Source organism: Vidua chalybeata (assembly GCF_026979565.1).
Source record: "Vidua chalybeata isolate OUT-0048 chromosome 35 unlocalized genomic scaffold, bVidCha1 merged haplotype SUPER_35_unloc_2, whole genome shotgun sequence".
Taxonomy (NCBI): Eukaryota; Metazoa; Chordata; class Aves; order Passeriformes; family Viduidae; genus Vidua; species Vidua chalybeata.
In genome coordinates, this window is record NW_026530297.1 from 1 (window position 1) to 26,504 (window position 26,504).

The 26,504-nt window shown below is 55.2% G+C and overlaps 2 protein-coding genes across 2 annotated transcripts; one reads left to right on the plus strand and one right to left on the minus strand.

Annotated features, from left to right (window-relative positions):
* Positions 1-474: 474 nt before the first annotated feature.
* On the minus strand, positions 475-17,615 carry LOC128782680 (zinc finger CCCH domain-containing protein 4-like; the record flags this gene model as incomplete). The annotated part of the gene is made up of 11 exons (XM_053933136.1): positions 17,324-17,615; positions 11,510-11,705; positions 10,365-10,472; positions 8,711-8,918; positions 7,628-7,758; positions 6,745-6,838; positions 4,430-4,566; positions 3,021-3,119; positions 2,185-2,296; positions 1,608-1,717; positions 475-770 (listed from the first exon to the last, which is right to left on the minus strand). Coding segments are annotated over exons 1-11 (1,643 nt in total), but the record flags the coding sequence as incomplete, so codon positions are not given.
* Positions 17,616-18,805: 1,190 nt separating this feature from the next.
* SAE1 (SUMO1 activating enzyme subunit 1) lies at positions 18,806-26,504 on the plus strand. Its single transcript, XM_053933139.1, has 9 exons — positions 18,806-19,020; positions 19,495-19,606; positions 20,713-20,886; positions 21,414-21,556; positions 21,639-21,738; positions 23,380-23,485; positions 24,969-25,113; positions 25,869-25,938; positions 26,019-26,504. Exons 1-9 carry the CDS (start codon positions 18,920-18,922, stop codon positions 26,112-26,114), a joined length of 1,047 nt encoding a protein of 348 aa, XP_053789114.1. The 5' UTR covers positions 18,806-18,919; the 3' UTR covers positions 26,115-26,504.

Genomic DNA, 26,504 nt, shown 5'->3' on the forward strand with positions numbered 1-26,504 from the left:
CCAGGTGTGCCCAGGTGTATCCCAGGTGTATCCCAGGTGTATCCCAGGTGCCCCAGCTGTATCCCAGGTGTGCCCAGGTGTGCCCAGCTGTATCCCAGGTGTGCCCAGGTGTGCCCAGGTGTATCCCAGGTGTATCCCAGGTGTATCCCAGGTGCCCCAGCTGTATCCCAGGTGTGCCCAGGTGTGTCCCAGGTGTGCCCAGGTGTGCCCAGGTGTATCCCAGGTGTATCCCAGGTGTGCCCAGGTGTATCCCAGCTGTATCCCAGGTGTGCCCAGGTGTGTCCCAGGTGTGCCCAGGTGTGCCCAGGTGTATCCCAGGTGTGCCCAGGTGTATCCCAGGTGTATCCCAGGTGTGCCCAGGTGTATCCCAGCTGTATCCCAGGTGTGCCCAGGTGTGTCCCAGGTGTGCCCAGGTGTGCCCAGGTGTGCCCAGCTGTATCCCAGGTGTGCCCAGGTGTGCCCAGGTGCGCTCACCTGACGCCCAGTTTCTCGGCCAGCTGCCCCGTGGGCCTGACCACGATCTCGAAGAGCGACGGGATCTTCTTGAAGGGGTCCGGGGGGGGCTCCAGGGGCTCCATGGGCGGGGGGAGGGGCAGCGGGGGCGGCCCGGGGGGGAGGGGCAGCCCGCGGGGGGGGGAGGGGGGCCGGGGGGGGGTGGGCAGCAGCCCCACGCCCGGGGGGGGCTTGGGCAGGGGGTCGATGCCCTGCTTGCGCAGCTCCTGCAGCTCCTTCTCGTCCTGCGCGCCCGCCTCGGCGTCCTCGGCCAGCATCTGGGGGGGAAAGGGTTAAACCGGGTGAACTGGGAGCACTGGGAGCGACTGGGAGGGACTGGGATGGGAATGGGAGAGACTGGGATAAACTGGGATAAACTGGGATAAACTGGGGTCAGGGGCTGCGCCCGCCTCGGCGTCCTCGGCCAGCATATGGGGGGGAAAGGGTTAAACCGGGTGAACTGGGAGCACTGGGAGAGACTGGGAGGGACTGGGATGGGAATGGGATAAACTGGGACAGACTGGGATGGACTGGGAGGGGACTGGGATAAACTGGGATAAACTGGGATAAACTGGGGTCAGGGGCTGCGCCCGCCTCGGCGTCCTCAGCCAGCATCTCGGGGGGAAAGGGTTAAACCAGGTGAACTGGGAGCACTGGGAGAGACTGGGAGGGACTGGGATGGGAATGGGTGTATCCAGCTGTGCCCAGGTGTGATTTGGGCAGGACCCAGCTGTGCCCAGGTGTGCCAGGTGTGATTTGGGCAGGACCTACCCGTTTCCAGCTGTGCCCAGGTGTGCCAGCCATGCCCAGGTGTGCCCAGGTGTGATTTGGGCAGGACCCACCCGTGCCCAGGTGTGCCCGGGTGTGCCAGGTGTGATCTGAGCAGGACGCAGCCGTGCCCAGGTGTGCCCAGGTGTGCCCAGGTGTGATTTGGGCAGGACCCAGCCATGCCAAGGTGTACCCACCCATGCCCAGGTGTGCCAGGTGTGCCCAGGTGTCCCCAGCCATGCCCAGGTGTCCCCAGCCGTGCCCAGGTGTCCCCAGCCATGCCCAGGTGTGCCAGCCGTGCCCAGACGTGCCCAGGTGTGCCCAGGTGTGCCCAGGTGTGCCGGTACCTTGTCGAGCAGCTGCTGGGTCTCGTCGCTGAGCGGCGCGTGCGAGAACATGCAGTCGTCGCCGTTGATGCAGAGCCCGGTGGTGTGGAACAGCTTGCACGGGAAATCCCGTGGCTGCGTCAAGGAAAACCCCAAACGGCCCGGCCGGGCTTAGGCCGGGCTTAGGCCGGGCTTAGGGTGGATTTAGGGCAGTTTTAGATTAATTTAAGGCTGATTCTGACTCGGTTTTAGGCTCGTTTTGGGGCAGTTTGAGGCTGGGTTGAATGCCAAGGAAAACCTGGAATATCCTGGGATCCAAAAACCCTGGGTCCAGCCCAGGTTTAGCCCGGGTTTAGGCCCGGTTTAGGCAGGATATTGTGCATGTAGGGGCAGCTCTCGGGGGCAGGTTCAGGGAAGGTTTAGGCCCGGTTTAGGCCGGGTCCAGGCCCGGTTTAGGCCCGGTTTAGGCAGGATATCGTGCATGTAGGGGCAGCTCTCGGGGGCAGGTTCAGGGAAGGTTTAGGCCCGGTTTAGGCTGGGTCCAGCCCAGGTTTAGGCCGGGTCCAGGCCCGGTTTAGGCCGGGTTTAGGCAGGATATCGTGCATGTAGGGGCAGCTCTCGGCCCGCGCGCAGTAGCCCGTGATGTAGAACTTGCACAGCTCGCGCTTCTTGGGCAGCTCAATGTCGTGGCTGAAGTTGCAGTGGTCACCCTGGACAGGTGAGAGACAGGTGAGAGACAGGTGAGACAGGTGAGAGACAGGTGAGAGACAGGTGAGAGACAGGTGGGACAGGTGAGAGACAGGTGAGACAGGTGAGACAGGTGAGACACAGGTGAGAGACAGGTGAGACAGGTGAGAGACAGGTGAGAGACAGGTGAGAGACAGGTGAGACAGGTGAGACAGGTGAGAGACAGGTGAGAGGTGAGAGACAGGTGAGAGACAGGTGGGACAGGTGAGACAGGTGAGAGACAGGTGGGACAGGTGAGACAGGTGAGAGACAGGTGAGAGGTGAGACAGGTGTGAGACAGGTGTGACACAGAAGGTGACACAGGTGTGACACAGGTGTGACAGGTGTGACACAGGTGTAACACAGGTGTGACAGGTGTAACACAGGTGTGACACAGGTGTAACACAGGTGTAACACAGGTGTGACAGGTGTGACACAGGTGTAACACAGGTGTAACACAGGTGTAACACAGGTGTAACACAGGTGTGACAGGTGTGACACAGGTGTAACACAGGTGTAACACAGGTGTAACAGGTGTAACACGTGACACAGGTGTGACACAGGTATGACATAGGTAACACAGGTGTAACACGTGACACAGGTGTGACAGGTGTAACACAGGTGTAACACAGGTGTAACACGTGACCCAGGTGTGACCCAGGTGTGACCCAGGTGTGACAGGTGTGAGCGGCGAGCCCAGCTCCTTACCCAGGTGCACCTGCCCTCCACGAAGTACTTGCAGATCACCTTGCCCTTCTTGTCCGAGCCCAGGTGAGCTTTGTCCTCCCGCCGGAATCCGCCCCCGTCCTGCGGCACCGCCGCCCGATCCCGGCAGTTTTGGGGGGAGAAAAGGGGAAAATGGGCAAGGCCGGAAACGCTGGCGGGACCCGGGAGGTTTGGGGGGAAATGTTGGGATTTTGGGGAAAAATCCTGGGAATTTGGGGGGGAAAAATCCTGGGAATTTGGGGGGAAAAAGGGGGATTTTTGGGGGAAAATATCCCTGGAATTTGGGGGGAAAAAGGGGGATTTTTGGGGGAAAATATCCCTGGAATTTGGGGGGAAAATGTTGGATTTGGGGGAAAATATCCCGGGAATTTGGGGGAAAATGTTGGGATTTGGGGGGAAAAATATCCCGGGAATTTGGGGGGCAAATGTTGGGATTTGGGGGGAAAAATATCCCGGGAATTTGGGGGGGAAATGTTGGGATTTGGGGGGGAAAAATATCCCAGAAATTTGGGTGAAAAAAAGTGAAAATGGGAAATGCCAAAAATGGAGGGGGTTTGGGGGTGCTGGGCCAAAAATCCCGGGAGTTTTGGGGGGGAAAAGGGGGATATGGGGGAAAAATCCTGGGAATTTGGGGGAAAACGGGGGATTTGGGGGGAAAATATCCTGGGAATTTGGGAGGAAAATCACAGGAATTTGGGGGGAAAATGGGGATTTCTGGGGGGAAACCATGAGAATTTGGGGGAAAAGGGGGAATTTGGGGTGTTCTGTGCCAAAAAATCCCGGGAATTTGGGGTGAACCGCGGGGGAAACGGGAGAATTCCTGGCACAGAGGGGGTTTGGGGTGGTCTGAGGTAAAATTCCCAGGAATTTGGGGGGAAAATTTTGGGATTTGGGGGCAAATATCCCGGGAATTTGGGGAGAAAAGGGGGATATGGGGGGGGGATTTGGGGATTTTTGGGGAAATATCCTGGAAATTTGGGGGGAAAATCACAGGAATTTGGGGTGGAAAAGGGTGATTTGGGGTGTTCTGAGCCAAAAAAAAACCCAAAGGGATTTGGAATTTGGGGTGAACCGTGGGGAAACCGGGAGAACTCCCGGCACAGGGGGGGAATTTGGGGTGGTCATAGGTAAAATTCCTGGGAATTTGGGGTGGTCATAGGTAAAATTCCCGGGAATTTGGGGTGGTCATAGGTAAAATTCCCGGGAATTTGGGGTGAACCGCGGGGAAACCGGGAGAATTCCGGGCACAGGGGGGGAATTTGGGGTGGTCATAGGTAAAATTCCCAGGAATTTGGGGTGAACCGCGGGGGAACGGGAGAATTCCCGGCACAGAGGGGGGGTTTGGGGTGCTCCGAGGCCAAATTCCCGGGAATGTGGGGGCGCTCACCCACCCCCACGTCCTCGTCGTAGAAGTCGTCGTCGTCGTTGGCGCCGGCCTTGCCCGCGGCGCTGCGCCCGCGCCCGCGGCCCCGGCCCGGCCCTTTGGCACCCCGGCCCCGCGGGCCCCGGCCCCGGCCCCGGCCCAGCCCTGCAAACAACGGGATTGGGAGTGGGATTGGGATTGGGAATTGGGGTGGGGAATGGGGAGTGGGATTGGGAATGGGATTTGGGATGGGAATTGGGATTTGGGATTGGGATTTGGGATGGGAATTCCCAGATCCAGGCTCACACCGGCCCCGGCCCCGGCCCAGCCCTGCAAACAACGGGATTGGGAGTGGGATTGGGGGTGGGAATGGGGAGTGGGATTGGGAATGGGATTGGGGAGTGGGATTTGGGATTGGGAAATGGGATTGGGGGTGGGATTTGGGATTGGGAATGGGGAGTGGGATTTGGGATTGGGAAATGGGATTGGGAAATGGGATTGGGAAATGGGATTGGGGGTGGGAATTGGGATTGGGAATGGGGAGTGGGATTTGGGATTGGGAAATGGAACTGGGGGTGGGATTTGGGGTGGGGAATGGGGAGTGGGATTTGGGATTGGGAGTGGGATTGGGGGTGGGAATTGGGGTGGGAATTGGGATTGGGAATGGGGAGTGGGATTTGGGATTGGGAGTGGGATTGGGGGTGGGAATTGGGGTGGGAATTGGGATTGGGAATGGGATTTGGGATTTGGGATGGGAATTGGGATTGGGGGTGGGAATTGGGGTGGGGAATGGGATTTGGGATTGGGAAATGGGATTTGGGATTGGGAATGGGATTTGGGATGGGAATTCCCAGATCCAGGCTCACACCGGCCCCGGCCCCGGCCCAGCCCTGCAAACAACGGGATTGGGAGTGGGATTGGGGGTGGGATTTGGGATTGGGAATGGGGAGTGGGATTTGGGATTGGGAAATGGGATTGGGGGTGGGAATTGGGGTGGGGAATGGGATTTGGGATTGGGATTTGGGATTTGGAAGTGGGATTTGGGGTTAGGAATGGGATTTGGGATTGGGAATGGGTATTGGGAGTGGGAATTGGGGTGGGGAATGGGATTGGAATTTGGGGTGGGAATTGGGGTGGGGAATGGGATTTGGGAGTGGGATTTGGGGTTGGGAATGGGATTTGGGATTGGGAATGGGTATTGGGAGTGGGAATTGGGGTGGGGAATGGGATTGGGATTTGGGATGGGAATTCCCAGATTCAGGCTGACACCAGCCCCGGCCCAGCCCTGCCAATGGGATTGGCATTGGGATTGGGATTTGGGGTGGGAATTGGGATTGGGAATGGGATTTGGGATTGGGATTGGGAGTGGGGATTGGGATTGGGATTTGGGATTGGGATTTGGGATTGGGATTTGGGATGGGAATTCCCAGATCCAGGCTCACACTGGCCACGGGCACGGCCCAGGCCTGGAAACGGGATTGGCATTGGGATTTGGGGTGGGGAATGGGATTTGGGATTGGGAATTGGGGTGTGGAATGGGATTGGAAAATGGGGAGTGGGATTTGGGATTGGGAAATGGGATTTGGGATTGGGAAATGGGGATTGGGAATTGGGATAGATTTGGGGTGGATTCAGGCTGGGATTTGAGTGGGATTTGTGTGGGATTTGGGCTGGGATTTGTGTGGGATTTGTGTGGGATTTAGGGTGGGATTTGTGTGGGATTTGTGTGGGATTTGTGTGGGATTTGTGTGGGGTTTAGGATGGATTTAGGGTGGGATTTGTGTGGGATTTGTGTGGGATTTGTGTGGGGTTTAGGATGGATTTAGGGTGGGATTTGTGTGGGATTTGTGTGGGGTTTAGGATGGATTTAGGGTGGGATTTGTGTGGGATTTGTGTGGGATTTGTGTGAGATTTGTGTGGGATTTGTGTGGGGTTTAGGATGGATTTAGGGTGGGATTTGTGTGGGATTTGTGTGGGGTTTAGGATGGATTTAGGGTGGGATTTGTGTGGGGTTTAGGATGGATTTAGGGTGGGATTTGTGTGGGATTTAGGATGGATTTAGGGTGGGATTTGTGTGGGATTTGTGTGTGATTTGTGTGGGATTTGTGTGGGGTTTAGGATGGATTTAGGGTGGGATTTGTGTGGGATTTGTGTGGGGTTTGGGATGGATTTAGGGTGGGATTTGTGTGGGATTTAGGATGGATTTAGGGTGGGATTTGTGTGGGATTTGTGTGGGATTTGTGTGGGATTTGTGTGGGGTTTAGGATGGATTTAGGGTGGGATTTGTGTGGGATTTGTGTGGGATTTGGGATGGATTTAGGCTGGCCCGGAAGCCGCTCTCACCGCGGCCGCGCTCCTTGCTGCGCCGGTACTGCGACAGCTCCTTGGCGTAGTCGTCAAAATCATCCTCAGCCAGCGGCTCCTCGGGGTCGCAGTACTGGGAACAGAACCCAAATCCACCAAATCCACCCAAATCCACCCAAATCCACCCAAATCCAGCCAAATCCACCCAAATCCACCCAAATCCACCCAAATCCAGCCAAATCCACCCAAATCCAGCCAAATCCGTCCCAAATGTACCCCAAATCCACCCAAATCCACCCAAATCTGTCCCAAAAGTACCCCAAATCCACCCAAATCCACCCAAATCCACCCAAATCCACCCAAATCCAGCCAAATCCACCCAAATCCAGCCAAATCTGTCCCAAATGTACCCCAAATCCACCCAAATCCACCCAAATCCACCCAAATCCGTCCCAAATGTACCCCAAATCCACCCAAATCCACCCAAATCTGTCCCAAAAGTACCCCAAATCCACCCAAATATACCCAAATCCACCCAAATCCATCCAAATCCACCCAAATCCACCCAAATCTGTCCCAAATGTACTCCAAATCCACCCAAATCCACCCAAATATACCCAAATCCACCCAAATCCAGCCCAAATCCACCCAAATCCATCCAAATCCACCCAAATCCACCCAAATCTGTCCCAAATGTACCCCAAATCCACCCAAATCCACCCAAATCCACCCAAATCCACCCAAATCCAGCCCAAATCCATCCCAAATCCATTCCAACCCTGGAACTGGGTCAGCTCTCCCCCAGGACTGGGTCAGAATTCCCGGGGCATTCATTCCCTGAGGGATCCCAGAAGCCCGGGCAGGCTCAGAATTCCCCCGGGCAGGCTCAGAATTCCCGGGATTCCCGGGATTCCCGGCTCACCTCCAGCTCCTCCTCGAAGGGCTCCTCCTCATCCTCGGGGTCGCTGCGGGCGCGGCCCCGGCCCCGCCCCGGGCCCCGCCCCCGGCCCGGGCCCCGCCCCCGGCCCCGGAAACCGCGGCCCCGGCCCCGGCCTGGAACGGGAACAACGGGGAAACCGGGAAAAACGGGGAAAAACGGGGAAAATGAATGGGAAAAACGGGAAAGGGAGTGGGGAAAAACGGGAAAGGAAGTGGGGAAAAACGGGAAAGGGAATGGGGAAAATGGGGGGAAAGAAATGGGAAAAAATGGGGAAAGAAATGGGAAAAACGGGAAAGGGAGTGGGGAAAAACGGGAAAGGAAATGGGAAAAACGGGGGGAAATAAATGGGGAAAAACGGGAAAGGAAATGGGGAAAAACGGGAAAGGGAATGGGGGAAAACGGGAAAGGAAATGGGAAAAACGGGGGGAAATAAATGGGGAAAAACGGGAAAGGAAATGGGGAAAAACGGGAAAGGGAATGGGGAAAAACGGGAAAGGAAATGGGGAAAAACGGGAAAGGAAGTGGGGAAAACGGGAAAGGAAATGGGGGAAAAACGGGGAAGGAAGTGGGGAAAAACGGGAAAGAAATGGGGAAAAATGGTTTTTTGGTGTTTTCTGGGGTTTTTGAGGTTTTTTGTTGTTTTTTTCAGGGGGGTTTTTTTTGTTTGTTTTTTGAGGTTTTTGAGGTTTTTTTGGGGAGGGGATTTGAGCTTTTTTTGAGGGTTTTTTTGGTTTTTTTTAGGTTTTTTTGAGTTTTTGTTTTTTGAGGTTTTTTTGAGGGGTTTTTTGGGGGGTTTTTTTGGGGTTTTTTTTTTTTTTTTTTGGTTTGTTTTTTTTTTTAATTTTTTGAGGGGTTTTCTGAGGTTTTTTGGGGGGGGTTGAGGTTTTTTGAGGGTTTTTTGAGTGTCTTTTTTTTGTTTTTTTGAGGGTTTTTTTTGGTTTTTTTTTGTTTTTTTGGGGTTTTTTTTGGGGTTTTTTTTGGTTTTTTTTTGTTTTTTTGGTTGTTTTTTGGGGGGGTATTTGGCAGGGATTTTGTGGCATCCCCCTTTCCCTGCTCTCCCGGTACCTCTGCCGCGCTGCGCTCCCTCCTTGCAGCGCCGGTACTGGCTCAGCTCCTTGGAGAAGTCGTCAAAGTCGTCCTTGGGCGCCTCCTCCTCCTCCTCGGCCTCGAAGGGCCCGAAGGCCTCGGCCTCAAACTCCTCGTAGGAGCCCCCGTAGCCCTTGGGGTCCCCCTTGGGATGGCCCTTGCGGGGCAACTGGGAGTACTGGTGGGACTGGGAATGGATGGGACACATTGGGATCAGGAATTCCCAAAAATTCCCAGTGATTATTCCCTTGGGATGGCCCTTGCGGGGCAGCTGGGAGTACTGGTGGGACTGGGAACACACAGGGACACGTTGGGATCAGGAATTCCCAAAAATTCCCAGTGATTATTCCCTTGGCATGGCCCTTGCGGGGCAACTGGGAGTACTGGTGGGACTGGGAATGGATGGGACACGTTGGGATCAGGAATTCCCAAAAATTCCCAGTGATTATTCCCTTGGCATGGCCCTTGCGGGGCAGCTGGGAGTACTGGTGGGACTGGGAACACACAGGGACACGTTGGGATCAGGAATTCCCAAAATTCCCAGTGATTATTCCCTTGGCATGGCCCTTGCGGGGCAACTGGGAGTACTGGTGGGACTGGGAATGGATAGGAGGGGTTGGGATCAGGAATTCCCAAAATTCCCAGTGATTATTCCCTTGGCATGGCCCTTGCGGGGCAACTGGGAGTACTGGTGGGACTGGGAATGGATAGGAGGGGTTGGGATCAGGAATTCCCAAAAATTCCCAGTGATTATTCCCTTGGCATGGCCCTTGCGGGGCAACTGGGAGTACTGGTGGGACTGGGAATGGATAGGAGGGGTTGGGATGAGAAATTCCTGAAAATTCCCAGTGATTATTCCCTTGGGATGGCCCTTGCGGGGCAACTGGGAGTACTGGTGGGACTGGGATAGGAGAGGAGGGGTTGGGATGAGAAATTCCCAAAATTCCCAAAAATTCCCAGTGATTATTCCCTTGGGATGGCCCTTGCGGGGCAACTGGGAGTACTGGTGGGACTGGGAATGGCTTGGGACACGTTGGGATCAGGAATTCCCAAAAATTCCCAGTTTTCACTCCCAGTATTCCCACTAACACTCACAGGACAAACTGGGCTGTACTCCCAGGATTTCCCACTGAACATTCCCAGTTTTCACTCCCAGTATTCCCAGTTTCCATTCCCAGTATTCCCAGTAGGACTCACGGGATGAACTGGGCTGTACTCCCGGGATTTCCCAGTGACCATTCCCAGTTTCCATTCCCAGTATTCCCAGTATTCCCAGTATTCCCAGCAGCACTCACGGGGTACACCGGGCTGTACTCCTGGGATTTCCCAGGGATCATTCCCAGCGACCATTCCCAGTATTCCCAGTAATTCCCAGCATTCCCAGCAGCACTCACGGGGTACACCGGGCTGTACTCCCGGGATTCCCAGGGATCATTCCCAGTTTCCATTCCCAGCATTCCCAGTATTCCCAGCAGCACTCACGGGGTACACCGGGCTGTACTCCCGGGATTTCCCAGTTTCCATTCCCAGCATTCCCAGCATTCCCAGCAGCACTCACGGGGTACACCGGGCTGTACTCCCGGGATTTCCCGGTGACATTCCCAGTATTCCCAGCATTCCCAGCAGCACTCACCGGGTACACCGGGCTGTACTCCCGGTACTTGCGGTGTCCCTTCTCGCCGGGGCTGTACTCGGAGTCGTCGCTGAAATCCGACAGATCCTCACTGGACGAGGCGTGCCGCTGGAAAACCGGGAACAGTCAGCCCCGAGCCCTTCCCACACCCTGCAACTCCCAAATTTCCTGGAAAAATCCTGGAAAAGTCAGCCCAGAGCCCTTCCCACACCCTGCAATTCCCAAATTTCCTGGGAAAATCCTGGAAAAGTCAGCCCAGAGCCCTTCCCACACCCTGCAATTCCCAAATTTCCTGGGAAAATCCTGGAAAAGTCAGCCCAGAGCCCTTCCCACACCCTGCAATTCCCAAATTTCCTGGGAAAAGTCAGCCCCGAGCCCTTCCCACACCCTGCAATTCCCAAATTCCCTGGGAACAGTCAGCCCTGAGCCCTTCCCACACCCTGCAGTTCCTGATTTTGGGATCAAGATACTAAAGAATGGATTTTTCATGGAATTTGAGGGGAATTCTTACAGAGCTTTGGCATAAAGATACTAAAAAATGGATTTTTCTTGGAATTTGAGAGGAATTTTAGGAAATTCAGGACTTGAGACACAAAAAAATGGATTTTTTCTGAAATTTGATGGGAACTCTTACAGAGCTTTGGAATAAAGATACTAAAAAATGGATTTTTCATGGCATTTGAGGGGAATTCTTGCAGAGCTTTGGAATAAAGATACGAAAAAACAGATTTTTCATGGAATTTGAGAGGAAATCTTGTAGAGCTTTGGAATAAAGATACTAAAAAACGCATTTTTCATGGAATCTAAGAGGAATTCTTGTAGAGTTTGGAACAAAGATACTAAAAAATGGATTTTTCATGGCATTTGAGGGGAATTCTTGCAGAGCTTTGGAATAAAGATACTAAAAAATGGATTTTTCATGGCATTTGAGGGGAATTTTAGGAAATCTGTGCCCGTAAAATCAATCAGCTCACACAAAACCAATTTAAACACACAAAAAAAACCCCGATTCCTCCTGGAACCTGTGGCAAACTCCCACGAGAATCGAGCGTTACATCACTAAAAAAATGAGATTGAAGGGATTTCCCACTGGGGAAAAAGGCAGAAAATCCCGGATTCCCCCCGAAATTCCAGGGGATTGCCACCTTGTGCTTGGATTTGCGCTTTTTCTTGGAGCGCCGCCTGTCCTTGTCCTTGCGGCGCTTGCGCTTGAGGCGGCGGTGCGGGCGCTCGCCGGGGGAGGCGCTGCGGCGCCGCGGGGAGCGCCGGTGCCGCCGGCTCGGAGGGGCCTCGTCCCCCGCGTCGTCCTCCAGCTCGCCCTCCTCCAGCTCGCCATCCTCCCTGCGGGGGGAAATGGGGATTGAGGGGGGATAAATCAGTGGGGATTGAGGGGGGAATGGGGGAAATGGGGATTGATGGGGGAATGGGGGGATAAATCAATGGGGATTGATGGGGGAATGGGGGAAATGGGGATTGATGGGGGAATGGGGGAAATGGGGATTGATGGGGGAATGGGGGAAATGGGGATTGATGGGGGAATGGGGGAAATGGGGATTGATGGGGGAATGGGGGAATAAATCAATGGGGATTGATGGGGGGAAATGGGGATTTACTGGGGGAGAAATGGGGATTTACTGGGGAAAAAATGGGGATTTACGGGGGGGAATGGGGGGGAAATGGGAATTTATGGGGGGAAATGGGGGGAAAATGGGGCTTTCCTGGGAAAAAACGGGGATTTTCTGAGAAAAAGTGGGATTTTTTTTGGCAAAAAATGGGAATTTTCTGGGAAAAAATGGAATTTTTCTGAGAAAAATGGGGATTTTCTGGGAAAAAAAATGAGAAATTTCTGGGGAAATGGGATTTTATGAGAAAAATGGGAATTTTTTGGGGAACAAATGGGATTTTCTGGGGTTTTTTTTTTGGAAACAAATGGGATTTTTCTGTGTTTTTCTGGAACAATTGGGATTTTTCTGGGAACAAATGGGATTTTTTTGGGAACAACTGGGATTTTTCTGGGAACAAATGGGATTTTCTGGGGTTTTTTTTGGGGATCAAATGGGATTTTTTGGGAACAATTGGGATTTTTCAGGGGTTTTCTGGGATCAAATGGGATTTTCGGGGGTTCTGGGCCCAAAGCCAAGCTGTGCTTTAGCAGGGGGCGCTGGGGGAGGGGAAAGGAGCCCAAAGTGCCAACGGCTCTGGGGGATGGGCACACCTGGGCACACCTGGGCACACCTGGGTAAACTGGGCACACCTCAGATACACCTGGGCACAGCTGGGCACCTCAGGTACACCTGGGCACATCTCAGGTACACCTGGGCACACCTCAGGTACACCTGGGCACAGCTGGGCACACCTGAGATACACCTGGGCACACCTCAGGTACACCTGGGCATACCTGGGTAAACTGGGCACACCTCAGATACACCTGGGGTACAGCTGGGAGATCCCTGGGCACACCTGGGCACATCTCAGGTACACCTGGGGTACAGCTGGGCACACCTCAGATACACCTGGGCACACCTGGGCACACCTCAGGTACACCTGGACACAGCTGGGATACACCTGGCCACATCTCAGGTACACCTGGGCACACCTGGGATAACCCTGGGCACAGCTGGGCACAGCTGGGCACATCTCAGATACACCTGGGCACACCTGGGGACAGCTGGGCATGGCTGGGCACACCTGGGAGTACCTGGGCACACCTGGGGACAACACGGTCACACCCAGGACACACCTGGGAACACCTGGAGGGCACAGCTGGGGACACTTGGGACACACCTGGGCACAGCTGGGGCACACCTGGGACACAACTGAGCACACCTGGAAGGGCACACCCAGGACACACCTGGGGACACCCAGAACACACCCCAGGCACATCTGGAGGGGCACAGCTGGAGGGGCACACTTGGGCACACCTGGAGACACACCTGGGACACACCTGGGCATAACTGGGAACTGGGAACACCTGGGACACACCTGGGCACAGCTGGGGACACCTGGGACACAGCTGGGAACACCTGGGACACACCTGGGCATACCTGGGCACACCTGGGACACACTTGGGCACACTTGGGGACACCTGGAGCAAACCTGGGACACACCTGGGTACACTTGGGACACACCTGGGGCACACCTGGGGACACCTGAGACACACCTGGGCATACCTGGGGACATCTGGGCACACCTGGGCACACTTGGGACACACCTGGGCACACCTGGGGACACCTGGGCACACTTGGGACACACCTGGGGACACCTGAGACACACCTGGGCACACCTGGGGACATCTGAGGACACCTGGGCACACTTGGGACACACCTGGGACACACCTGGGGACACTTGGGGCACACCTGGGCACACTTGGGACACACCTGGGGACACCTGGGGATACCTGGGCACAACTGGGGACACCTGGGCACACCTGGGGACACCTGGGCACAACTGGGCACAGCTGGGGCACACCTGGGCACACCTGGGGCACACCTGGGGGCACAGGGCAGTGTGAGGTGCTTTTTACCACCTTGCTTTGGTGATTTTCACACTTTTTTCCGGTGATTTCCACCAACGTTTCCACGCTTTCCGTGGCAAGTCCCGCCCCAGCTGGGAGTGGCGGGCTTGTGGCACCTGGAAATGTCCCTTTTTTTTTGCATTTTTGGGGTTTTTTTGGGGAATTGTGTGCTTTTGTGACTTTTTTTTGGGGGGGTTTCTGCTTGGTTTGGGACACACCGGGGGCATTTCCACGTGGGGGGAGCAAGGGAGGGGAGAAAAGGCACCAAAAAAATGCAAAATTCCACATTTCCCACCCATTCCCAACCCATTCCCCACCCGGAAACGAAGCCCAGCTCCCCAGAATTCCCTGGATTTGCCTTTTTCCCAGCAAAACGCCCCAAAAAATCCCTGGATTTACATTTTTTTTAAAATAAATACCCCCACACCTCCCTTAACTTGCTTTTTTTCCCCCTAAAAATACCCCCAAACTGCCTGGATTTACCTTTTTTCCCTAAAAATAGCCATTTTCCCCCATAAAAATATCCCAAAAACTCACTTATTTCACCATTTCTCCTAAAGCATATCCCCAAACTCTCTGGATTTATGTTTTCCCCTAAAACTTCCCTTATTTCACCTTTTTTTTTTTTTAATACCCTTAAATTCCCTGGATTTACCTTTTTATCCTAAAAAATACTCCCCAAACTCCCTTAATTACCCTTTTCTTCCTAAAAACACCCCCAAACTGCCTGGATTTACCTTTTTTCCCTTAGAAATACCCTAAAAATTCACTTTTTTCCCTAAAAGCACACTAAAATTCACTTTTTCCCCCTTAAAATATCCCCCGAACTTCCCAAATTCCCTTTTTTCCCCTACAAGCACCCTCAAAACTCCCCAGTTTTCCCTTTTTTCCCCTAAAAATTCCCTTTTCCCCCCTAAAAATCTCCCCAAATTCACTTTTTTCCCTACAAACACCCCCAAAATTCCCAAATTTACCATTTTTCCTACAAAGTCCCCCGATTTTACCTTTTTTTTCTGTTTTTCTCACATTATTTGGATTCAACTACCAAAAAAAAAAAAAAGGGAATCCAAGAAATGGCCCCAAATTATTGTGGGGAGGGGTCACAAAAAGAGGAAAAAGGGGATTTTTGGGGGCAGATTTGGAGATTTTGGAACATTTTAAATCTCTGCAGGGACCCCCAAAGTTCCCCATCCAAATTTGGGGGGGCTTAAGGAAATAAATGGATTTTTTACGAGGGAATAAAGAATTTATTCAGGACCATTCCCCCCAAAAAATACCCAAAAGGAGCTAAAATCCCCCAAAATAGGGGTTAAGCCCCCCAGCAGCTAAATATCCCTAAAAATGGGTTAAAAACCACAAAAAAAAAACCAAAAAACCCAACTAGACCCCCCTTCTGGAAGTAAAACTTTCCCCAAAAAAGCTGAACCCCAAAAATCCCCCAAATGGGGATTTTAATCCCCAAAAAAGGGGTTAAACCCTCCAAAAAGGGTCTAAAAGCCCCAAAAAGGCTCTAAAATCCCCAAAAAATGGGGGTTAAACACCCCCAGCAACTAAATATCCCAAAAAAGGGTTAAATCCCCCCCAAAAAAACCTAAATCCCCCCAAAAACCCAACTAGACCCCCCAATCTGCAAGTAAAACTTTCCCCAAAAAAGCTGAACCCCAAAAATCCTCCAAATGAGGATTTTAATCCCCAAAAAAGGGTCTAAAACCCCCAAAAAGGGTCTAAAACCCCCCAAAAAAGGGATGAAACCCCCCAAAAAAGGGGTGAAACTCCCCAAAAAAGGGATGAAACCGCCCAAAAAAGGGGTGAAACTCCCCAAAAAAGGGTCTAAACTCCCCAAAAAAGGGATGAAACCCCCCAAAAAAGGGGTGAAACCCCCAAAAAAGGGTCTAAGACCCCCCAAAAAGGGGTGAAACCCCCAAAACAGGGTCTAAAACCCCCCAAAAAAGGGGTTAAACTCCCCAAAAAAGCCTAAACCCCCCCCAAAAAGGCTCTAAATCCCCCCAAATCTTGAGACCCCCCCCCAAAAAAAGGAGTTTTAGTCTTCCCTAAAGAGGAATGCAACCCCCTCCCCAAAATAAACCCCCTAAAAAAGGGGTGGGACCCCCTCAGGGAGGACCCAACCCCCCCAAATTTGGGTTAAACCCCCCCAGCACCTCAGGAGCCCCCCAAAATCACCCAAATCCCCTCCCCCCCCCAGGATCGGCCTTCAAAAATCACCCAAAATATCCCAAAATCCCCTCACACCCCCCCAAGGCCTGCACTGCCTTCCTCCCCTCTTCCTCCTCCTCAGGACCCCCCCAAATCCTCCTCAGGTCCTTCCTCACCCTCCTCTTCCTCCTCAGGTTCTTCCTCACCCTCCTCTTCCTCCTCAAATCCTCCTCAGGTTCTTCCTCACCCTCCTCTTCCTCCTCAAATCCTCCTCAGGCCCTTCCTCACCCTCCTCTTCCTCCTCAAACCCCCCTCAGGTCCTTCCTCACTCACCTCTTCCTCCTCAAATGCCCCTCAGGCCCTTCCTCACCCTCCTCTTCCTCCTCAAATCCTCCTCAGGCCCTTCCTCACCCTCCTCTTCCTCCTCAGGCCCTTCCTCACCCTCCTCTTCCTCCTCAAACCCCCCTCAGGCCCTTCCTCACCCTCCTCTTCCTCAAATCCCCCTCAGGCCCTTCCTCCTTCTCAGGACCCCCCTCAACCCCCCCCCAGCTCCTTCCTCCTCAGAGCCCTGCTCCCACCCTCTTCTTCCTCCTTCTCCTCAGAGCCTCGCGGGCCTGCCTGAAATCCCCCTCAGCTCCTTCCTCACCCTCCTCCTCCTCCTCAAATCCCCCTCAGCTCCTTCCTCACCCTCCTCCTCCTCCTCAAATCCCCCTCAGCTCCTTCCTCACCCTCCTCCTCCTCCTCAAATCCCCCTCAGCTCCTTCCTCACCCTCCTCCTCTTCCTCACCCCCCTCAGCTCCTTCCTCACCCTCCTCCTCTTCCTCACCCCCCTCAGCTCCTTCCTCACCCTCCTCCTCTTCCTCACCCCTCTCAGGCCCTTCCTCACCCTCCTCAAACCCCCCTCAACTCCTTCCTCACCGTCCTCAAATCCCCCTCAGGCCCTTCCTCCTCCTCCTCCTCCTCACGCCCCCCCCCCAAATCCCCCTCAGCTCCTTCCTCACCCCCCCCCCGCCAATCCCCCTCAGGCCCTTCCTCACCCTCCTCCTCCTCCTCAGAGCCTCCCGGGCCTCCCCCGATCCCCCTGTGGCCCTTCCTCACCCTCCTCCTCCTCCTCCTCATTCCCCCCGAGCCCCCTCCCCACAGGCCGCCCCCCCCTCAGCCCCTGGGCCCTGCCTGCCCCCCCCCTCCCCTCACCCTCCCCTCCCGCCGCCCCCTCCCCAAACCTGGTCCGGCGCGCCGGACCGACCCCCAGCCACACAGAGAAGGCGCTCGGGAGAGGCGGTTACTGGACCTTTCGTCCGGGCCGTGATGGTGGCCTTGGAGCGGCGGCGGCGGCCGGGGGAGGCTGCAGCTGCCGTGGCAGGACGGAGAAGGGGGGGTGCAGTGCGGGCTGGGGGGGGAGGCGGCGGCGGCGGGGGGGACACTCGGGCTCTCCACGGCCATGGGCAACGGGCAGGGGGTGGAGAACGTGGGGCACAGTCACTGAACGGCGCGGGGGGCTCGGCCCGGCGGCTCCTCCGCCCGCGCCCCGCGCTCCGCGGGCGGACACACAAAATGGCGCCCGCCCTGAGGCAGCGCCCCGGCGGCCGCCGGAAACACCCGAGCGCCGCCGGAAACACCCGAGCGCCGCCGCTTCGGAGGGGGCCGAAAGGCGGCGGGGATGCACGAAGAGCACGTCGGGTTTTTCCGGTCGATGCCGAGCGTTTCCGAGCGCTTCCAAAGCTCTCCGATTCTCTCCGAATTCTTACGGAATTTTCCGAGTGTGTCCGAAAGTCTTCGCGTGTGGGGATTTTCTTAAAGAGTTTTACGGCGAAATCTTACAGGAAGAAAGTTTTATAAAGAGATTTGGAGTCTTTTCCCCTCACGGATTCCTCTTTGCCTACCCAAAACCCCTCCCAAACTCACAGTGCCCAGTTGAGGATTGGACTCGATGTTCCCCCAAAATCCTCCTCCCACCTGGAGTTCATCTCAGGACAGGGAATTTCCACTGGTCACGGGATGTTTCTCCACATCCAAATGTCGCTCGGCAAAAAAAACTCCAAACCCCCAAAATGTCGCGAATTTGTTAAATTTATAGGAAAATCTGTGCAAGGTGGGAGGAGCGAGAAGGGAGTTTGGGAGTCACACTGTGACTTGGAAAAAGCAGCATAGATTTTATAAAACCAGGAGAAAACGACCCCTAAACCCACCGATTTTTCTAATTATCGACGGGATTTTTGCAGCGGTTTGGCCGCTTCGTTTCTTTGGGATGGGGAAATCATGGGATTTCCGCGAAGTTCCCCAAAACACTCCGAGCGTTCCCGAAGTTCTCCGACGAGTTCCGAAGACTTCCGAAGGTTGACGAAGTCGCGCTCGGAAGTCTCCTAACGAGGCTGACGGAGATTGACGAAGCCGATGGGGGATGGCGGGAACGCCCTCAATGGGAGGAGGACGAGTCCATCTGAGTGCGCAAACCCGGGGGGGGACCAACACGGGTTGTGCCACACGGCTCGCGGGAAAGCCCCCAAAAACCCGCGACCGCGGCCTCGCGCCGTCACACCGGGGCGAAACGGCGGCAGAAAAAACCCTTTGACCGTTCTTTTCTCCTGAGGAGCCGCGGGTACCGGGAGCGGATTCGGTGCGTCCCCCCCGCCCCCGCCCGGCGGGATGTGGAGCGGCGGCGGGCGCCGCGCGGGGGTTTGCGCGGGCCGCCAGGGGGCGCTGCGAGTTGCGTGAGGGGCCGTGAGGGGTCTGGGGGGGTCGTGAGGGGCTTTGAGGGGCTCTGAGGGGCTCTGATGGCCCGGGAGGAGCTGTGAGGTGTCGAGAGGGGTTTGAAAGCTCAGAGGGGCCTTTTAGGGGTCGTGAGGGGCTTTGTGGGATCCTGAGAGGGGTCTCGGGGGCCGCCGCCATGGTGGAGAAGGACGAGTCCAGCCCCGGCGGCATCAGCGAGGAGGAGGCGGCTCAGTACGACCGGCAGATCCGGCTCTGGGGGCTCGAGGCCCAGAAACGGTCGGTGGGGCTGGGGGGGTTATGGTGGGGGGCTCTATATGGGCTTTGGGGGGGCCCTACAAGAGGGGTAAAAGCCCTGTAGGAATTACAGGAGCCCCGTAGGAGCTTTGAGAGGGCTCTGTAGGAGCTCTTGGGGGTCCCTGTAGGGGTCTGGGGGTCCTTCCATGGCCTTGGGGGGTCCCCATGAGGGTTAGGGGTGGCTCTATAGGGGTCTGGGGGGGTCCCCATAGGGGTAAGGAATGGCTCTGTGCGGGTCTGGGGGTCCCTATTTGGTCTTGGGGGTCCCCAAAGGGGTTAGGGGTGGCTCTGGGGGGGTTTGGGGGTCCCCAAAGGGGTTAGGGGTGGCTCTGGGGGGGTTTGGGGGTCCCCATAGGGGTTGGGGGTGCCTCTCTAGGGGTTTTGGGTTCCCACATAGCCATATTTTAGGATTTATTTCGAGGCTAAATCCTAATTTTCCCCGGGATCCCCCCGCAGGTTACGGGCGTCGCGGGTGCTGCTGGTGGGGCTGCGCGGGCTGGGGGCCGAGGTGGCCAAAAATCTCATCCTGGCCGGGGTCAGGGGCCTCACCCTGCTGGACCACCAACAGGTGAGGGGGGCACACACCTGGGAACACACCTGGGAACACACCTGGGAACACCACACACCTGGGAACACACCTGGGAACACACCTGGGAACACACCTGGGCACACCTGGGGGGAGGGGACACACCCACACCTGGGCACAGCCTCATCCTGGCCGGGGTCAGGGGCCTCACCCTGCTGGACCACCAACAGGTGAGGGGGGCACACACCTGGGAACACACCTGGAGGAGCCCCAAAATCTTGGAATTTTATGCCCTCCATCCCTGGGTTTTTCTCCCAAAATCTGGGAATTTCATCTCCTCCATCCCTGGGGTTTTCTCCTTCAGGAGCATCCCAAAAACATGGGAATTTCATTGCCTCCATCCATGGGTCTTTTTCCTAAAATCTGTGAATTTCATCACTTCCATCCTTGGGGTTTTCCCCCTCACAAACACCCACAAAATGTGGGAATTCTGTCCCCCGGAGCTGTGACCCCGCTGTCCCCAGGTGTCCCCCGAGGACAGCCGGGCGCATTCCTGATCCCAGCAGGGTCCCTGCTCCCCAAAATGTGGGAATTCTGTCCCCCAGGGCTGTGACCCCGCTGTCCCCAGGTGTCCCCCGAGGACAGCCGGGCGCAGTTCCTGATCATTTGGGGTCCCTGCTCCCCAAAATTCAGGAATTCTGTCCCCTGGAGCTGTGACCCCGCTGTCCCCAGGTGTCCCCCGAGGACAGCCGGGTGCAGTTCCTGATCCCGGGGGGTCCCTGCTCCCCAAAATGTGGGAATTTCATCCCCTGGAGCTGTGACCCCGCTGTCCCCAGGTGTCCCCCGAAGACAGCCGGGCGCAGTTCCTGATCCCGGGGGGTCCCTGCTCCCCAAAATGTGGGAATTCTGTCCCCTGGAGCTGTGACCCCGCTGTCCCCAGGTGTCCCCCGAGGACAGCCGGGTGCAGTTCCTGATCCCGGGGGGTCCCTGCTCCCCAAAATTCAGGAATTCCGTCCCCCAGAGCTGTGACCCCGCTGTCCCCAGGTGTCCCCCGAGGACAGCCGGGCGCAGTTCCTGATCCCGGGGGGTCCCTGCTCCCCAAAATGTGGGAATTCTGTCCCCTGGAGCTGTGACCCCGCTGTCCCCAGGTGTCCCCCGAGGACAGCCGGGCGCAGTTCCTGATCCCGGCGGGGTCCCTGGGCCGGAACCGCGCCGAGGCCTCGCTGGAGCGGGCGCAGAGCCTCAACCCCATGGTGGAGGTCAAGGCCGACCCCGAGAGCGTGGAGAGCAAACCCCACGAGTTCTTCACCCAGTTCGACGCGGTACCTGGGGGGCTGCCCGAAATTCGGGGGTGTGGGAGGGCTTGGGATGGGATTGTCACAGGTTTGGGGGGGATTGTCACGGGTTTGGGGGGGTTTGGGTGAGATTGTCACGGGTTTGGGGGGGTTGTCACGGGTTTGGGGGGCTTGGGATGGGATTGTCACAGGTTTGGGGGGGATTGTCACAGGTTTGGGGGGGATTGTCCCATTTTTGGGCAGGATTAGCCCATTCCAGAGTGTGATTGTCCCATTTTGGGGTGGGATTGTCCCATTTTGAGATGAATCGCTTGATTTGAGGGGGTTTTTCCCATTCTGGGCTGGGTTTATCCCATTTTGGGGTAGAATCCCCCCATTATGAGGGTGAATCACCCCTTTTTGGGGTGGAATCCCCCCATTTTGGGCTGCGATTCCTTTCTATCCCAAAAAAGAAAAGCACCCAACCCCATCCCAGTCCTCCCCCTGCCCCATTCAGCTTTTCCCCCATGAAACCCCCCAGATTCCAGGGCTGACAGCCCAGCTTTGCCCTCCAGGTGTGCCTCACCTGCTGCTCCAGGGAATCCATGGTGAGGATCAACCAGATCTGCCACAAGAACGGCATCAAGTTCTTCACCGGCGACGTTTTTGGCTACCACGGCTACATGTTCGCTGACCTGGGCGAGCACGAGTTCGTGGAGTGAGTTTTGGGGCAGAACCCCCCGAAATCCCGGGATTTTTGGGGTGTTCCTGGTGGAATCCCTGGGGTTTTCCATCCTCAGGGAGAAGCCCAAGGTGGCCAAGGTGAGCACGGGGGTGGAGGATGGACCCGAGGCCAAACGGGCCCGGCTGGAGCCGGCCGAGACCACCATGGTCAAAAAGGTCAGTGGGGACGTGACCCCAGAACCCCAAAATCTTGGGATAGACCCCAAAATCCTGGGATAAAATCCTGGGATGGACCCCAAAATCCTGGGATAGACTTCAAAATCAAACCCCAAACGGGCCCGGCTGGAGCCGGCCGAGACCACAGTGGTCAAAAAGGTCAGTGGGGACGTGACCCCAGAACCCCAAAATCCTGGGATAAACCCTAAAAACCCTGGGATAAACCCTGAAATCCTGGGATGAACCCCAAAATCCTGGGATGGACCCCAAAATCAAACCCCAAACGGGCCCGGCTGGAGCCGGCCGAGACCACCATGGTCAAAAAGGTCAGTGGGGACGTGACCCCAAAACCCCAAAATCCTGGGATAAACCCTAAAAACCCTGGGATAAACCCTGAAATCCTGAGATGAACCCCAAAATCCTGGGATACACACCAAAATCCTGGGATACACCCCAAAATCAAACCCCAAACAGGCCCGGCTGGAGCCGGCCGAGACCACAGTGGTCAAAAAGGTCAGTGGGGACGTGACCCCAAAACCCCAAAATCCTGGGATAAACCCTAAAAACACTGGGATGGACCCCAAAATCCTGGGATAGACCCCAAAATCCCTGGGATGGACCCCAAAAACTCTGGGATGGACTCCTAAAATCCTGGGATAAAACCTGGAATAGACCCCAAAAACCCTGGGATGGATCCCAAAACACCTCTGCTGCTTCCTTCATTGTTCAGTGGCCCCAAAGAGCTTTTAGGGTGGTCCCAAATCCCTTTTAGGGTGGCCCTGACCCCTCTGAGGTGGCCCCAAGTCCCTTTGAGGTGGCCCTGACCCTCCCCAGTGTCCCCAGCCGCTCTCTGTCCCCTCCCAGCCGGAATTTCCTGCCCCCAGGATTTTGGGATTCCTTTGGGATTCCTTTGGGATGCCTTTGGGATGCCTTTGGGATTCCTGGGGTGCTGGGAATGTCCCCTGGGAATGTCCCCTGGGAATGTCCCCAGATGCCACCGGGGGCAGCTGCCGGATCCCGACCCCGTGGGAATTCCTGGGGATGCATTTCTGGGATTGCAGAGCCCCGGGGATGGGGCTGGGCCGGGCTTTGTCCCTGAGAATTCCCCATTTCCTGAGCCCCTGAAACTGGGAGAATTCCCAATTCCTGTTCCCCTAAACTGGGAGAATTCCCAATTCCTGTTCCCCTAAACTGGGAGAATTCCCAAATTTCTGTTCCCCTAAACTGGGAGAATTCCCAATTCCTGTTCCCCTAAACTGGGAGAATTCCCAAATTTCTGTTCCCCTAAATTGGGAGAATTCCCAATTCGTATTCCTGTAAAATTGGGAGAATTCCCAATTCCTATTCCTGTAAAATTGGGAGAATTCCCAATTCCTGTTCCCCTGAAATTGGGAGAATTCCCAACTCCCTGCCTTGGGATTCCCAGGATCTTCTTCTCTTCCCTTCAAACCCAAAATCCCGTTTTTTTCCCCCAAACTCCCATTTCCTGCAGTTCTGCCATCTCAGGAAGTTTTTACCCTTTCCCCACCCCCAAAATCCCAGTTTTTTCCCCCAAAATCCCATCTCCTGGAATTCTTTCCAGCTGTGGGAGTTCCTGTTTTTCCCCCACCCCAAAAATCCCATTTTTTTGCCCCAAACCAGCGCCTGCAGTTCTGCCAGCTGCGCGAGGCCCTGGCCATGGAGTGGCGCGGGGAGAAGGCGACGGCGGCGCTGAGGAGAACGGCCCCCGACTACTTCCTGCTCCAAGGTGGATCCCCGCGGGTTTTCCCTGGAAAATAGCAAATTTTGGGGAAAAATGTCATTTCTGGGGAGAAAATCGCGTTTCTGGGGGAAAAAAATCGCATTTCTGGGGGAAAAAAATCTCATTTCTGGGGAAAAACATCTCATTTCTGGGGGAAAAAATCTCATTTCTGGGGGGAAAAAATCGCATTTCTGGGGAGAAAATCTCATTTATGGGGGAAAAAAAATCTCATTTCTGGGGGAAAAAAAAATCCCCTTCGAGGGAAAAAAGTCTTGTTTCTGGGAAAAATAACAACAACTGGGAAAAGAAATCCCATTCCTGGGGAAAAAATCCCATTTTTGGAAAAAATGCCGTTTCTGGGGAAAAAAAAATCTCGTTTTTGGAAAAAATGTCATTTCCGTGGGGAAAAAAATCCAATTTAGGGGAAAAAAAAAAAAAGTGTCACCGAGGTCCCTGTCCCTGTGACAATGGCAGTGACAGTGACGGTGACAGTGACAATGATAATGCCAGTGACAATAACAGTGACAGTGACACAGCGACAGTGACACAGTGACAGTGACACAGTGACAGTGACAGTGACAATGGAAATGACTGGCAGTGACAGTGACAGTGACAATGACGATGATGGTGATGGTGACAGTGACAATGACAGTGACTGACAGTGACAGTGACAATGACAGTGATGGTGACGGTGACAGTGACAATGACAGTGGCAGTGACAGTGACTGACAGTGACAGTGACAATGATGGTGACAGTGACAATGACAGTGACACAGTGACAGTGACAATGACAGTGGCAATGACAGTGACAGTGACAATGACAATGACAATGACAGGGGACAGTGACAATGACAATGACAGTGACAATAATGGTGACAATGACAGTGACAATGACAATGTCCTCAGTGTTGCTGAGGTTCAGGACCAAGGCCGGCCGTGACCCGTGTCCCCACAGTGTCACCGAGGTGACAGTGACAGTGACACTGACAGTGACAATGACAGTGACAGTGACAATGACAGTGACAGTGACACAGTGACAGTGACAGTGACTGACAGTGACAGTGACACAGTGACAGTGACAGTGACAATGACGATGACAGTGGCAATGACAGTGATAGTGACACAGTGACAGTGACAGTGACACAGTGACAGTGACACAGTGACAGTGACAGTGACAGTGACAATGACAGTGACAGTGACACAGTGACAGTGACAGTGACAATGACAGTGACAATGACAGTGACAATGACAATGACAATGACAGTGACGGTGACAGTGACAATGACAGTGACAATGACAGTGACAGTGACAATGACAGTGACAATGACAGTGACAGTGACAGTGACAGTGACAGTGACAATGACAGTGACAGTGACAATGACAATGACAGTGACAATGACAGTGACAATGACAATGACAATGACAATGACAGTGACAATGACAGTGACAATGACAGTGACAGTGACAGTGACAATGTCCCTGTCCCCAGTTCTGTTGCAGTTCAGGACCGAGGCCGGCCGTGACCCGTGTCCCCGCAGTGTCACCGAGGACTCGCAGCGCCTCCTGCGGCTGCGCCGGGAAGTGCTGGAGGCGCTGGGGGTGGGGTCCCAGCTGCTGCCGGAGCACTTCCACAGGTGAGGGCACACCTGGGCAGGTGAGGGGACACTGGGACACTTCCACAGGTGAGGGCACACCTGGGCAGGTGAGGGGACACTTCCACAGGTGAGGGCACACCTGGGCAGGTGAGGGGACACTTCCACAGGTGAGGGCACACCTGGGCAGGTGAGGGGACACTGGGACACTTCCACAGGTGAGGGCACACCTGGGCAGGTGAGGGCACACCTGCACAGGGGACTCTTCCACAGCTTTTAAGAAGCTTTTTTGGGGTTTTAAGGAACTTTTTTGGGGTGAAACCTCAAGATTTTCTCCCAGTCCTTTTAGGGCTGAACCCTTTGGGATTTTAGGGCAGCCACCCCCATTTTTTGGGGCAAAACCTGGGGGTTTTAAGAACCTTTTTGGGGTGAAACCTGGGGGTTTTAAAAACTATTTTGGGGAGAAACCTGGGGGTTTTACGCAGTTTTTTTGGGGAGAAACCTGGGGGTTTTAAGAACCTTTTTGGGGAGAAACCTGGGGGTTTTATGCAGCTTTTTTGGGGTAAAACCTGGGGGTTTTAAGAACCTTTTTGGGGAGAAACCTGGGGGTTTCACGCAGCTTTTTTGGGGTTCTAAGCAGCTTTTTTGGGACAAAACTTCAGTGTTTCCTCCCAACCCTTTTAGGGCTGAACCCTCGGGATTTTTAGGGCACCCCCCCCCAATTTTTTGGGGTGAAGCCCCCCCGATTTGGGGATTTTCCTGCTCAATTCTCCCCCTTTTTTTTCCCCCCCTCTCAGCTTCTGCTTCTCGGAGATGGCCCCGGTGTGCGCCGTGGTCGGGGGCGTGCTGGGCCAGGAGGTGGTCAAGGTACGGACTGGGGGGGATTTGGGGGGATTTCGGGGGGTCCCCAAATCCCCCCTGTGACCCCCCCGTGTCCCCCCCACCAGGCTCTGTCCCAGCGGGACCCCCCCCACAACAACTTCTTCTTCTTCGACGGCGTCAGGGGCCAGGGGATGGTGGAGTGCCTGGGACCCCAAAAATGAGGGACCCCAAAACCTGGGGAGGGGGTTTGGGGGGGCCTGAACCCCCTCCCAGGGGCACCCCAAATCCTGGAGTGCCTGGGACCCCAAAAATGAGAGACCCCAAAATCTGGGGAGGGGTTTTGGGGGGTCCAGAATCCCTCCAGAGGCACCCCAGAATTTGGGGAGGGGGTTTTGGGGTGTCCTGAACCCTTCAGGGAGGGGTTTTGGGGTGTCTTGAACACCCCCAGGAGCACCCCAAAATCTGGGGAGGGGGTTTTGGGGTGTCCTGAACCCTTCAGGGAGGGGTTTTGGGGTGTCCTGGAGCCCTCCAAGGGCACCCCAGAATTCGGGGAGGGGGTTTTGGGGGTCCCTCCCCCCCAGGGTTTGGGGCAGGGGTTGGAAGGGGTTAAT